Below are 13,749 nucleotides of genomic sequence, written 5' to 3'. Positions count from 1 at the left end.
GGGTCTAGGGTGTCAGGTAAGGTGGAGGTGATAGGATCCTTTACTAGCCTCTCAAAGCACTTCATGATGACAGAAGTGAGTGCTACAGGGCGATAGTCATTCAGTTCAGTTACTTTTGCTTTCTTGGGTACAGGAACAGTGGTGGACATTTTTAAGCAACTGGGATAGGGAGAGATTGAATATATCCATAAACACTCAGCCAGCTGGTCTTCGCATGCTCTGAGGACACGGCTAGGGATGCCGTCTGGGCCGGCAGTCTTGCAAAGTTTAAAACGCTTGAATGTCTTACTCATGTCTGCCACAGAGAACGAGAGTCAACAGACCTCGGGAGCGGGCAACGTCGGTGACACTGTCTTATCCTCATTCCCTTTGTAATCTATGATTGTCTGGAGTCCCTGCTACATAAGTCTCGTATCTGAGCCCTTGAATTGCGACTCCACTTTGTCTCTATACTGATGTTTTGCCTGTTTGATTGCCTTACAGAGGGCATAAACTGCACTGTTTGTATTCAACCATATTCCCAGTCACCTTGCCGTGGTTAAATGCGGTGGTTCGTGCTTTTATGGCGCAAATGCTGCCATCTATCCACGGATTTTGGTTTGGGAAGGTTTTAATAGTCACAGTGGGAAAAACATCCCCTATACACTTCCTGATGAACTCAGTCGCCGTGTCAGTGTATACGTCAATGTTATTCTCAGAGGCAACCCAGAACATATCCCAGTCCTTGTGATCACAACAATCTTAAAGCATGGATTCTGATTGGTCAGACCAGCGTTGAATATACCTTAGCACTGGATAGGCCTATGGAATAGGGCGCCATTTGGGAAACATCCCCAGGCCAGGAAGACTGTTGTTTTGACAGAGATAAAGCCCTTTCAGGTTGTATCCTGAGCTGCAATCTTACACAGACTTCCTGGTTGTGTTCATAGGGTTGTGATTCAGAGAAGTGATTGACTGAAGTGGCTGAAGACAGACTAAAGACTTGAAGTAGCCTAGGGTATAAACACATGTTCTTGCATTATACTTTTCATTTCATTAATGTTAATTAATACTCTTCCATTTAGATTTATTTATGGGGTTCAGTTCTTTGGGGAACAGGTTCATTATTGTGGGAGATTATTAAAGTGTGCATTAAATGTAATTCCTTTCTGACCACTTCATTTTCTTGTAGAGCACTGGGCAATTAACATTGTTCAGAAGCTCTTAGATTCTTAATGACAGCAAAAGATAACTGAATGACAATACTTTACGTCTTTCTTTCTACCAACTTCCTCTTTGTGTGTTCACTAAGTGGTGTCCTTTTCATTTTAAAAAGTATTTTTTTGGGACTAATTTGATGTGGCATGAAAGAGTAGGCTATAGCTGAAACGTTTTATGGGTAGTTGGTAGAAAAAGGGAGGGAAAGCGGTGAACAAATACATTTGAGAAGGGCAGGCACTTCATTCAAGCTGACAGAAGATATTAAGAAGCTCACATTGCTCTCAGTGAGCAGCAGCATATCCTTCTGCAGGAGGACTGAGGAACTGCCTGACCATGAGATGAGCCACACCCTGCTTGGTCTAGGCTAGCTCCACTGCCAGACAAAACTTTAAATCTCTTTCCCCATCGCTCTCTCTCTCTATATCCCTCCTTCCCACTCTCTCATACTTTTGTTAGGTGTTATTTATGAGTGCTGAAGTGAGTTTCTGGTGCCTGCAGCACCTGCTCATGTTGGAGTAGGATAAACCTGGCAGTTGCAGAGACGGAGACGGAGAAAGAGAGATGGAGAAAGACAGACACACACACAGAGATAAAGATGGGGAAAGAGAGTAAGAGAGCAAGAAAAGAAAGAGAGAAAGAGAAATTTGGAAAGAGATCGAGAGATGGGGAGAGAGAGAGGTAGTGCAACACCAGGCATGTTGTGATGTTAACTCAGTGCTGCGCAGCTAACAGATGAGACACCTAATGATGCCTGGTTGTAACGTGCACGCTAAGAATCGGGACGCAAGCACAGGGAGTGAATGTAATAAATGAATGAAACAAAACAAGAAACACGAGTAGCGTACAGACATGAAACACAGGAACAGAAACAATAACGCCCAGGGAAAGAAACGAAGGGAGTGACAGATATAAGGGAGGTAGTGGTTAGAGCGTTGGGCCAGTAACCGAAAGGTTGCTGGATCGAATCCCCGAGCTGACAAGGTAAAAGTCTGTCGTTCTGCCCCTGAGCAAGGCAGTTAACCCACTGTTCCCGGGCGCCAAAGAAAATGAAGGCAGCCCCTCGCACCTCTCTGATTCAGAGGGGTTGGGTTAAATGCAGAAGACACACATTTCAGTTGAAGGCATTCAGTTGTACAACTGACTAGGTATCACCCCTTTCCTAATCAGGAAGGTGATGGAGTCCAGGTGAGTCTCATGAAGTGCAGGTGCGCGTAACGACGGTGGCAGGCGTGTGTCGATCAACAGCAGGAAACAACTAACAAACACACAAACAAACACCCAAAGACTATTAAGCACTAAATAAATGGTGTCATATGACTTTAAACATGATCAATTAGAACCCACAGTTCATTGACTCTCCCTCTGTCTAAATGGGACAGGAGGCTGGGTGCCAGTCTGCCAGAATAATGAGCACGACCAGGATGATATCTCTATGAGTAAGAGGAGGACAGGTGTGGTACTGTCTGGCTATATGGCTGACCTTGTTTTTACTCCTATTCTCCGTCCACCCCAACTCTGTGGGTGATACGTGCGTAGCGAGGCTGAGGCCAAGGTGTGTTTTGATGGCCAACACCTGAACGATAGATACAAAAGAATGTATCAACCCTTACAAAAATGTCCATTAATATAATCCACATAATAATTAACATTTCCTGTTGCTGCAGGATCAAATAAAGATCCTACATCTGTAGTGGTTCATGTAGGGTTCTCTGTTCCCGGAGTTGGCAGAGAGAGTTGGAGGGTTTGGAGCTTGGACAGACTAGGTGTACTTTGCTCTAGTCTCGAGTCAATGACATAAGGTGAGTATTAGGTCGGTAGTTAGACACACCAAAACCTGATCAAATTAATGACCGTAAGCAAATGAGACAATACAGCCTCTGATCAACAGGCATAGTGGTGAATGAAGCTTATAGAGCTGTTTATAGAACAAACGCATTCATCAACCGGGCTGCATTCCAAATGGCACCCTGTTCCCTATATATTGCACTACTTTTGACCAGGGTTCATAGGGCTCAAAGGTAGTGCACTCTATAGTGAATAGGGTGATATTTGGGACGCAACCCAGAGGGATGTGTGTATCCAGAGCCATCCTAATGATATGAAAATGTTGACAGAGACTAAAATGGCCCCTGTGATGTCCCTGTCCCCAGGATACAGTGAGTGACTAACACAGGGCCACACAGTCACACTGTGATAGGTAGCTAGCCAGCCTACAGCTTTAACAGAAACCCTGAGTCACCTTGTTTATAAGTCAGGCAGAGAGGAGAGGAGTGGAGAGGAGAGAGGCTGGCTGCTATGCTGAATGTCAGAGTCTGTAAACATCACAACACACAGGACTAATGAGAGTGAGATAAAGTAAGTTGAGTAAGTTGAGTGAGTGAGTGAGTGAGTGAGTGAGTGAGTGAGTGAGTGAGTGAGTGAGTGAGTGAGTGACTGAGTGAGTGAGTGACTGAGTGAGTGACTGAGTGAGTGAGTGGCTGTGCCGGCCCGGCTTGGCCCTGCCAGTGCGATAGAGATATAGTGAGTGAATAGTATTTTTCAGCAGAGCTCAATGCTAGGTGTAGTCAGTGTGTGAGACAAGACTGCTCTCACATTCTGTCATTAAAGCCTCCTCCCAAATGGCACCCTATGCCTATAAAGTGCACTATGGGCCACTATAGGCCCTGGTCAAAAGTAGTACCTAAATAGAGATTATGTTGCCATTTGGGACTCCCGTTATCAGTCTGCTTCAGGAAGAGAAAAGCAACAAACAGTTTTGTTATATTTCAGTCTTCTGTGATGTATATAAAGTGTAATATTGGGATGCAAACTCAACAATGAATACATGTCAACTCTACATCTGACATGGTACAGGCGTGTTATTTTCTGTAAGCCCATAACCATGTGTGTGAGATGTATACTTTTGTTTCAAAGTAGATTTGTTTAAGACTACCAAGAAACACTCCGTGTGACCCTGATTTAGCCCACTGCGGTAAAGGTTCATGATATAGTAACTAAAACAAATGTGATGCAGGTACAAAACCTTATGATCTCTGCATACATACAGCCAGCATTTTGCTTCAACAGTTGTGCATTGTCAGGTTTTGAGGAAAAAATGGTAGTGAAATGTCAGGTTAAATGTGAGGAACAAAGATTCCACTGATGAGTTTGTGGCCCAAACACAAGCTGGCATGATGAGGGCTGGCGGCCCAGCGCCTGCTGCCTGCCTATTGTTAACACAGGCCTTTCATTAACCGCTCCACTGGGGAACAGGGGAGGAGAGGAGGAGGGATGAGAGGCTGAGGCAATACATAGTGAGGAGGAAGGGAGGAGAATGGGAGAGGAGGAGGGAAAGAGAGAGAGGGAAGAGAGGCTGAAGCGAAAGACACTGAGGAACAGGGGATAAGAGGGAGGACAGGAGGGGAGGGTAGAGTAGAGGGAGGAAAGGGGAGGTTGAAGCTACAGACAGTAGTGTCAACACCCAACAGGACTAGCCCAGCCTAAAGATCAGCCACCAAACACATGATTAAAAAAGACACATAAACCTGCTCACAATGAATAACCCCCAAAGGATGGCAATTTAGAGCTGCCATCTCCCCCAGGTATAGGCTATACACAACGGTACACTATAATTTCAGCTCCCACCTGGCGTGGGATGTTCCCCAATGATGTAAGGGGGGCCCTGAGTGAAAAAGTTTGGGAAACACTGGTCTGCGGAACAGGCTTAATTTGTTTTTGGACTATCATTTCAACTCCCACCTGTTTCTATGTAATATGGAACAGGTAGGAGGAAAAAGAGAACAAAAGAGAAAGAGGGAGGGTCGGGACAGAGGGAGGAGGGAGGAGTAGACACTTAATATGTTTTTGGACTGTAATTTCAACTCCCATCTGTCTCAATATCCAGGTAGAGAGGGAGAGAGAGGAGACAGGGAAGAGTAGACATTGAATTTATTTCACTAAGAAGCGATACACAACAAATCCTGAGGCCTGTGGGCTGGGTGAGGTCATCTTACCAACATACCTGTCTGGCATGTCAGAGTGGAGGAGGAGAGGAGGAAATGTCATTGGTCAAATCAATGCATTTTTTTTTCAATTGCTGATGGACAAAAATAGGAAATAGGCCTATATGAATCACTCAATAGAGTGATAGCAGGGAGCTTGACAATATCTCATTGCTTCCTTCAAGGTCCCATTCTCAGTCCTCTGAGTGCATCTGAAACCACTGAGGAAGGCTCCTGACCTGATCTAGCTACAAGGAGCTATCCTATTCTATTCTGGAGCCCAGTCTCCCTCTCGATCCTTCTGAGCCCCCCCCCCCCCCCCCCCCCCCCCACCGGCATGTTTTTGTTCAGTTCAGTGGACCTGACGCCTCGCTGCATAGCCTACTCCCCCTGATACACACACACACACACAGCTCCACCTCCCCCTCCCTGTCCCGCCAACCCCCAACTGAATAACTACACAATATTTCTGTCCTTTCAACAACAGTGTTGACACTCCGTTGCTTATTCCTCCTCATTCATTATGTCCGCCCCCGCATTGCCCCCCGGCACCTCCAGCCCTGGCAGCCCAGTCACGCTGCTCTGTCGTGGGCCCTATATGGGTTATAGAGAGGGGGACTCCTGCCTGCTGCTGGAGCACATTATAGGACTCATCCTCAGTTTAACGCACTCTAAATACGTGGCTTAGACAACACGCAGGAAAAACAAAACAAAAAATGACACAGTCAGGAGGCATCAGCAGTAGACACAAACAAGCCTTCAGCAAAAAAATGTGCATGACACAGACAAATAGCCTAAACACATTCTCAAAACAAAAGAGGGGTGCGCACATCCCCCAAAAAATGCACACGCAAGAACATGAGCATTGCGTGTCGGGAGACTGAGGAAGATTGTGATGAATTCTCAGAGTGTTCCACAGATCCCTCCGTCAGTCTTGGGGTCTCTGGGAAGAGAATGGGTCATATGCAAATGGACATGCCCAGTACAGATAGAAGTTTCCCACAAGCAGAGTGTGAAAAGGTCTTTCCCTCCCCACGCCAGCCCCACTCAATGGGCCTTTTCTTCTTCCACTGAAAGTGTATGAAGTATAGCAGGCAGACTGCAAAGGTAACTAGGCTCTTTCTCCTCAGGCTTTCTCCAACCAAAGCCTTAACACACAATGGTTCATTTAAGCATTCATCCACATACAACCCCAATAAAGCACATTCAAACACAGTTAAGGGGGTTAGTGAAACTGACTTGGGTTTTAAAACGGCTTTTCTAAGGCAAGAGAAAGCACCTTTTTATAGGGTAATGCAATGCCTCTACAGGAGCTTGCTAATCATTAAGCTCCCTCAACAACAGTGGGAAAGGGTTTGAGTGCGTTACCTCAGATTATGGGCACAAACAGAATTGTCTGCCGGGAAATCATTGAAATGTGTGACATGGTGAATTGAATGGTGTAAATTAGAATTTCATATCATACATTTTAAAAAGCCTGGAGATACATAAAAGTGACAAACAATAACAACAAAAAACAGATTATTCAAGACACATGACAGAACCTCGGAAGTCTATAAAGCCAATACCTAGGCTATAGTTTGCCTCGCTAAACCTAAATTAATCCTCTCCATTCCGTTCCATAGGAAACACTCACACAATTCTAATGTAAAAGGAGCTGTCATGTTTGACAGAGTGAGGGAGTGTCCACCTTTCTTCCCACTGGCTCTCCTCTCCAGCAGCACCTCAGTGTCACTCTGCCAGCTCTCACAGCCCCTCTCCCCCCTTATCCTTCTCCCTTGTCCCTCTTCCTCCCCACCAAACTCCACAGGACTGAGGGGCTGTACTGGTCAGGGGGATGGAGGGAGACAGAGAGGGATTGAGGGAGTAGGGACAAGGGTTTTTACCCCTCAGGATCCTTTTCTTGAAAGGACTTAAACACAAACGCAATTGGACATGCTGGAAGGAACCCAACAATGGCACAGGGGGGAAAGTGAAGTCATAGTGGAGGCACGCATGGGTGCCTAGGTCAGGGGGCAATCAACAGCACCCCTGGCTACTGTGTCTTCCCCCTGGAATAAAGGACTGGTGGAGGAGAGGGGGGGGGAGTGGGGATGAGAAGAGGGGGCAGGGGATTTTCCTCACACTTGGCACTTTCATATGCAGCAGAGGAAGTTGCTCCAAAGCAAAATAACTGATAAATGAAAATTTCCTCTACTGCTAAACTCCACTCACCAGGGGTAGTAGACCTTTAAATGTTAACAGCTGGCTTTTAAAACACTAAAGCAGCATGCCGGCCCACAGAACACCACCCCTCTCCCCCTGAATCCTTTGGAATGGCCAAAACATCTTATTTTCTTAAGAGTGTTAGCTTAACCAGTGTTTCTTTATTGTTCTCACACAACTTTACAGCGTGTGGTTACATTCAATATTATTTAGAGGGAAAAATGAGTCCAGCACACTAATTATACTTTTGCCAGCCAAATAAACATCCTCTGTTACATCATACAGCTTTACAGAAGCCAAAACTAGACCCACAGATCCATTCTTCTTCTTCTGTAGCATTGAGACAAAAACCTTCCAAAACTGTTTTGTATTGTATGTGTGTGTGTTACAGAGAGACAGACAGACAGACAGACAGAGACACAGAGAGAGAGAGACTCCTTTGATAAATTCAAAGAAATAGAAATCCAACCTATATACAAATACTGAGTGTACAAAACATTAGAAACAATATTGAGTTGCACCCCCTTTTGCCCTCAGAACAGCCTCAATTAATCAGGGCATGGACTCTACAAGGTGTTGAAAGCATTCCACTGGGATGTTGGCCCATGTTGACTCCAATGCTTCCTACAGTTGTGTCAAGTTGGCTGGCTGTCCTTTGGGTGGTAGACCATTCTTGGATCACACGAGGAACTGCTGAGTGTGAAAAACCAGCAGTGTTGCAGTTCTTGACACATTCAAACCGGTGCGCCTGGCACTTACTATCCATATCCCATTAAAAATCCTTCGTTAACCCGTCTCCTCCCCTTCATCGACACTGATTGAAGTGGATTTAACAAGTGACATCAATAAGGGATCATAGCTTTCACCTGGATTCACCTGGTCAGTCTAGGTCTTGGATGTTTTGTATACTCAGTTCCTTTGAAATGTAGGCCCAATACCCTCCACTCGCACTCATCTACAAAGACGGGCCAAAAGTGTTAAGGTTAATACCATGCCACATTCCTCTTTTCCCAAATTTGAAGTGTTAAATTGCCATTCCAGGAAATGGCCACTGCTATTCCTGAGGGGAGCTGGACTAGACCTGGACGGGATAGGAGAAGTGACAAAGGAAGCCAATGGAAACACTAGTATCCCACAGATTGCAAACACCTGTCGTCCTGCCAGCTGGCCGGCTGTTAGCACCTCCATGTTTACAGCTATGACAGGAGCTCACCTTGGTCTTAGCCTGCTCTGCCCGACCCAGGAAGACAACCAATACAGGACAGGGGAGGGCCAGCCAACTAAGTACCTTTTGGCTTCAGTAACCAACACTACAGATCCCTGCCCCTAAAAGGCTTTTAACCTGATGACAAACATAACACCCCCGCTAAATATGAGGTATTGGATCAACCCAGGTTCTCTCTGTCTCACATTGTATTGGTACAGTATATTGAGCCCTTCCACCCAGCAGGTTGATGCACCCATATCACATGATTAAGACATCACTATGGTCTCCTGAACTTTATGTCCGATCCCCCCCTCTTGATGTATTATATAGTAGTCTATGTATTTGAAAACATATAACATTTCAAATTGATAACATGAATACAAAGAATAAGGTATAAAACAGAACACAATTTATTTCTGAAACGAACATCAGATGGACAAAGTTTACAGTGACAAAATGTCGTAAATGTAGCCTAGGCTATAAATAATGTAGGCCTACAATGACAAATGCAAATGCGCTAGAACAGGTCCGTTATAAGGTGTGTACCTTAAAGAATGCACAAAATTAACCGTCGTCAATCAAGAGCGGACATGATATGGACCGGTGACCAACACCTTTTCAGCCAAAAAGCAATAAGGGGCACACTAAATATGTCCATGTCATACAATGACAGTAAGCGAAAACAAACAAGGAGAGTAAGCACAACAAGCATATCCAAGAGAAAAATCACATTAAATTCACTCATGATGACAGCATGCAGCGCCTACAGACACGGTTGCCTTTTCTACCTGCACAAGTTGCCATTTGTTGCGGCGCACGGCACAGGGACCGCTCTCCGCTGCTTTGGAAAGGGAAGATAGAGAAGGAATCGTCTCACGGGAATCTAACAGCGTATTCAGTCCCCCGAAATCAGACTCCTGGTTTGTTTTTATGTTTTGACAGAGGGGTGTTTACAAAGACCAAAGACCCGTTTTCCGGTTCAGGTAAACATGTTCTCAGTTCCTGCAAGCTGTGCTGGGTGGCTCGACCACTTGCGATGCTGTGCTGGTGACTGTTCTCACGAGGCTGTAAGTAGACTACGCATGTTGTCAGCTAGCCTACAGGAGAAAAACCCACATGCCTCCAAACAGCCTACAACACAAACATTATTCCTATGTGTGAAAAACTACCACCTCCGATGTTGAAACAAAAGTCACAAGTCCCTTAACTAAATAAAATGAGAACACACGAGACTAATAAAATGCACAAGGCAAAGACAAGCAACCCGAAGATCATGATCTTTGCAAGTCAAATAGAGTTTAACATGATTTCCCGATAAAAGCCTTCCACTATTAAATTGATTAAATTACTGGCGAGAAAGAAAATAAAATATTCCGAGAAACGCACTGGCTACCCGGACAACTCTACAATGCAGCCTTTTAACCACACACACAAAAGCACAAACAAAAACAAAATAACAATTATTTAAGTATAAAAACTCTGGATGAACAGATTGGCTCCAACTTCAAGTTTCGCTCCCACGCCACCAAACCTTGAGTGTGTAAAATCAAAATTCCCAGCGCAGGACTGTGGATGTAAACCCACACTCCTTATATAGGCTGTGCCTTGTTTATATAGGCTGTGCCTTGTTCACACAAACAGCGCTTGATATATTCATCCCATTCTCTGAAACGTTACCCAACAATGCATGCTACAGAAACAACGTTTTTCGTTCGAAGTTCATTTGCATTTATGTTTATTAATTATAGCTACTTTACCTTGTTCTGCATATTTCTACTTATCTTAGCAATAACTTTTCGAATTATTTGTAATGCACACTTGCCATTGTCAATTGTGAAAACGCGTGCATCACGCCTACACATCTTTTACAAATAAAAGTAGTGAGAAAATAGATGTTTAGCCTACATAAACATAACAGCATGCATTTTAATATAATATGAAGCAGCAGACCAGCACAATTTCCACAGTAAAAACATTTCCTAAAGCCCGAGCCCTTAATGTAGCAACAGTGTCTTGTCATGGCTCGCGCTACCTGCTACGTTGCGACAAAGAGAAAAGCGACAGAAACAGTTATTTTTCTCGAAAGAGCATTGAAGAAATAAACCTTATACACATATTCACTCATTTCAGAACATCAATCTATATTCCATATTGATGGAAAAATACCGCAGTCCGCAAAAACAACCAGGTAACGTTATTTTCCCAGGCACAGGTTTTAAAATGCTACCCAAAGGCGAGAGACGGTGAAACAAGCTATCAAGTTGAAAACTAAAAAACAATGGAAAAGTGAATTTAAATAGAATGAAAAGGGACTGGACGGGAAACAAAATCCAAAAGCGAGTGAAGTGACGGGATTAGGTGCGTATAACGGTCCAGGGTGGTGCACTCAACCGCTAGGCGGAGGGAGAGTCGCGAGACAGGTATAACGGTACGCCACATAGGGCTATAATGGTGCGCTTACTTGCTACTTTCCAGCACTTTGACCCACTAAAACCGGGACTCCGGAGGTACTAAAGTCTTCGGAGAATAGAGCATTCGATAGAACACATTCTAGTCTACTTCACCACACGAAAAGAAGGGACATCAGAGTTGTTTTACATACCGTTATTCCTCCTCGGATTTGCCTGCTTTCTGCGCTTACACCTGGGGCCATCCGCCATGATCCTTTCGCTGTGTCTAAATGCTGCTGGAGAGTCACCTCCTCTCTCTCCCCCACTCCCCCCGCTTCACCTCCCCTCCCTGCACCTGGTTTACGACACTCTGCTTTACGACATTACCTTCTACCTCCCAAACCCTAGGGTGCGTCCTATGGTATCCGGGATCCTTGGGACGTCCCTATCCCAATGAAGTTTACAGTTAAAAGAGTAAAGGTAAGGGTTAAGGTTAGGTAGGGGTTATGGTAAGGGTTAAGGACCCTAGTGACCCAAACCATAGGACCAAGAAAACTAAACTCCTACTCTATGCTTTCTTTCTGCCCGTGATCATCGCACTTTTCAACGTGCTTATATATATAAATATATATATATATATATATATATATAAACTTCTGAGTTTCTGGTAGGGTTGGGGCCATGTCATTATGGAAGCTTAAAAGTAATTGACCAAGACTAGTGAGTCTTATGGTTAAAAACAATTCCTTAGTAGAGCTTATGTTTTAATTTATGTTCATTATGACAGTGACACAGCTGGTACATGTAGTGGTGGGTGGAGCTTAGCTACTTGCACCTGTTATATCACTCTGTGGGTGTTGTTTTTGGTTGCATGGACTGAGTAAGGCTATAACATGGAGCAAGATTAATCAATCCAAAAAAACATTTTAAAATGCAAAAGTCTTACAAATATATATATACATTTTTACATAGAATTATTGTAAAAAAATTACAAAAATATTAATATAAATGAAGAATGTTTCAGAGGTTTTTCACCAAATGTGTAATACATTTGCTTAGGATACCATCAAATGTATGATGCATCTAAACAAGCTTTTCTCTCCACAAATCTCATAGCCTACTCTCTGGGAGAAGAGAGGGCACGTGTAGGATGAAGGAATGCGATGTGATTGTTCCGAGACTGCAGAGAGGGAGAGAGAGAGAAAGAGAGAGAGAGGGTCATGAGACCGTCAGCCAGCCAGCCAGTCAGCCCAGCGGTGATTCAATCCTCCTGCCTCCTACCTAAAGAAAGGCCTGGCTGTTCTCCTGTAGCACCAGGGTTCACTGCAGCGCTGGGGACGACAGGGCCCACACCTGGTTTCAAATACTATTCAAAATCACCTCAACTACTTTATCTATGCTTGATTGAGTTTGCCTGGCTAGTTCCAAAACTGCAAATCCCACCCATCTTGCACTCTATGTTCAGACTAGCACAACATTGAAAAATGTTGAATAGTGTTTGAACCCAGGTGTGGCTTACGGGAAGAAGACAGTGCCATGCCAAAACAATCTGCAGATCCAACTGTGTCTAATCAAACCTGACCCTCCACAGTCACACAATGGCAACCATTTGGGATGCAACATGTGGGTGATAAGAGTTGTGTGACTGTGCACCACTTTTGATCAGAGCCCTAAAGGCCCTTGGGTATGATGCTATAAGCTTGGCACACCTGTACTTGGAGAGTTTCTCCCATTCTTCTCTGCAGATCCTCTCAAGCTCTGTCAGGTTGGATGGGGAGCGTCGCTGCACAGCTATTTTCAGGTCTCTCCAGAGATGTTAGATCAGGTTCAAGTCCGGGCTCTGGCTGGGCCAGAGAACATTCAGACACTTGTCCCGAAGCCACTCCTGAGAGTCCTTTATGTCCCTTTTAGCATATTCCAAGCAAGCTTTCATGTGCCTTTTACTGAGGAGTGACTTCCGTCTCGACACTCTACCATAAAGACCTGATTGGTGAAGTGCTCCAGAGATGGTTTTCCTTCTGGAAGGTTCTCTCATCTCCACAGAGGAACTCTAGAGCACTGTTAGAGTGCCCATCGGGTTCTTGGTCACCTCCCTGACCAAGACTCTTCTCCCCCGATTGCTCAGTTTGGCCAGGCGGCCAGCTCTAGGAAGAGTCTTGGAGGTTCCATACTTCTGTGCCTCGACAGAATCCTGGCTCGGAGCTCTACGGATAATTCCTTCGATCTCATTGCTTGGTTTTTGCTCTGACATGCACTGTCAACTGTGGGACCTTATATAGACAGGTGTGTGCTTTTCCAACTCATGTCCAATCAATCAATTTTACCAGAGGTGGACTCCAATCACATTATAGAAACATCTCAAGGATGATCAATGAAAACAGGATGGACCTGAGCTCAATTTCGAGTCTCATAGCAGAAGGTCTGAATACTTATGTAAATATGGTATTTCTGTTAATTATTTTTTTCAAAATTTGTAAAAAATTCTAAAAACAATTTTTGCTTTGTCATTATTGGGTGTTATTGGGTAGATTGATAAGAGAAAAAAATATTACATCCATTTTAGAATAAGGCTGTAACGTAACAAAATGTGGAAAAAGTCAAGGTGTCTGAATACTTTTCGAATGCACTGTAGCTGAATAAAATACATTTCTGAGGGAATACCCACACTATTCTGCATTGAGCGGTTCACAAAGAAAGAGGTCCTCTTACAGTATATGCTTAATTTAGAGTATTTTTTTTTTAAATTATGTATTTAACTAGGCAAGTC

General features: G+C 44.3%; 1 protein-coding gene across 2 annotated transcripts in view; it reads right to left on the bottom strand.

Moving 5' to 3' along the window:
* Positions 1-11,299, bottom strand: part of LOC129859465 (zinc finger E-box-binding homeobox 1-like) — an 88,562-nt gene extending 77,263 nt beyond the window's left edge. The window contains exon 1 of one of the 2 annotated variants that reach the window (XM_055929288.1): positions 11,195-11,299. In XM_055929288.1, coding sequence (XP_055785263.1) covers positions 11,195-11,252 — 58 coding nt within the window. In that variant the 5' untranslated portion in view covers positions 11,253-11,299. Of the gene's footprint in view, positions 1-9,380; positions 11,093-11,194 lie in introns of those variants that run through there. The other variant, XM_055929289.1, reaches the window with a different exon arrangement.
* Between the last annotated feature and the right edge of the window lie 2,450 nt (positions 11,300-13,749).

Source organism: Salvelinus fontinalis, chromosome 7 (genome assembly GCF_029448725.1).
Source record: "Salvelinus fontinalis isolate EN_2023a chromosome 7, ASM2944872v1, whole genome shotgun sequence".
Lineage (NCBI taxonomy): Eukaryota > Metazoa > Chordata > Actinopteri > Salmoniformes > Salmonidae > Salvelinus > Salvelinus fontinalis.
The sequence above is the reverse complement of the archived record's forward strand: the minus strand, read 5'-3'. Positions and strand labels throughout refer to the sequence as shown.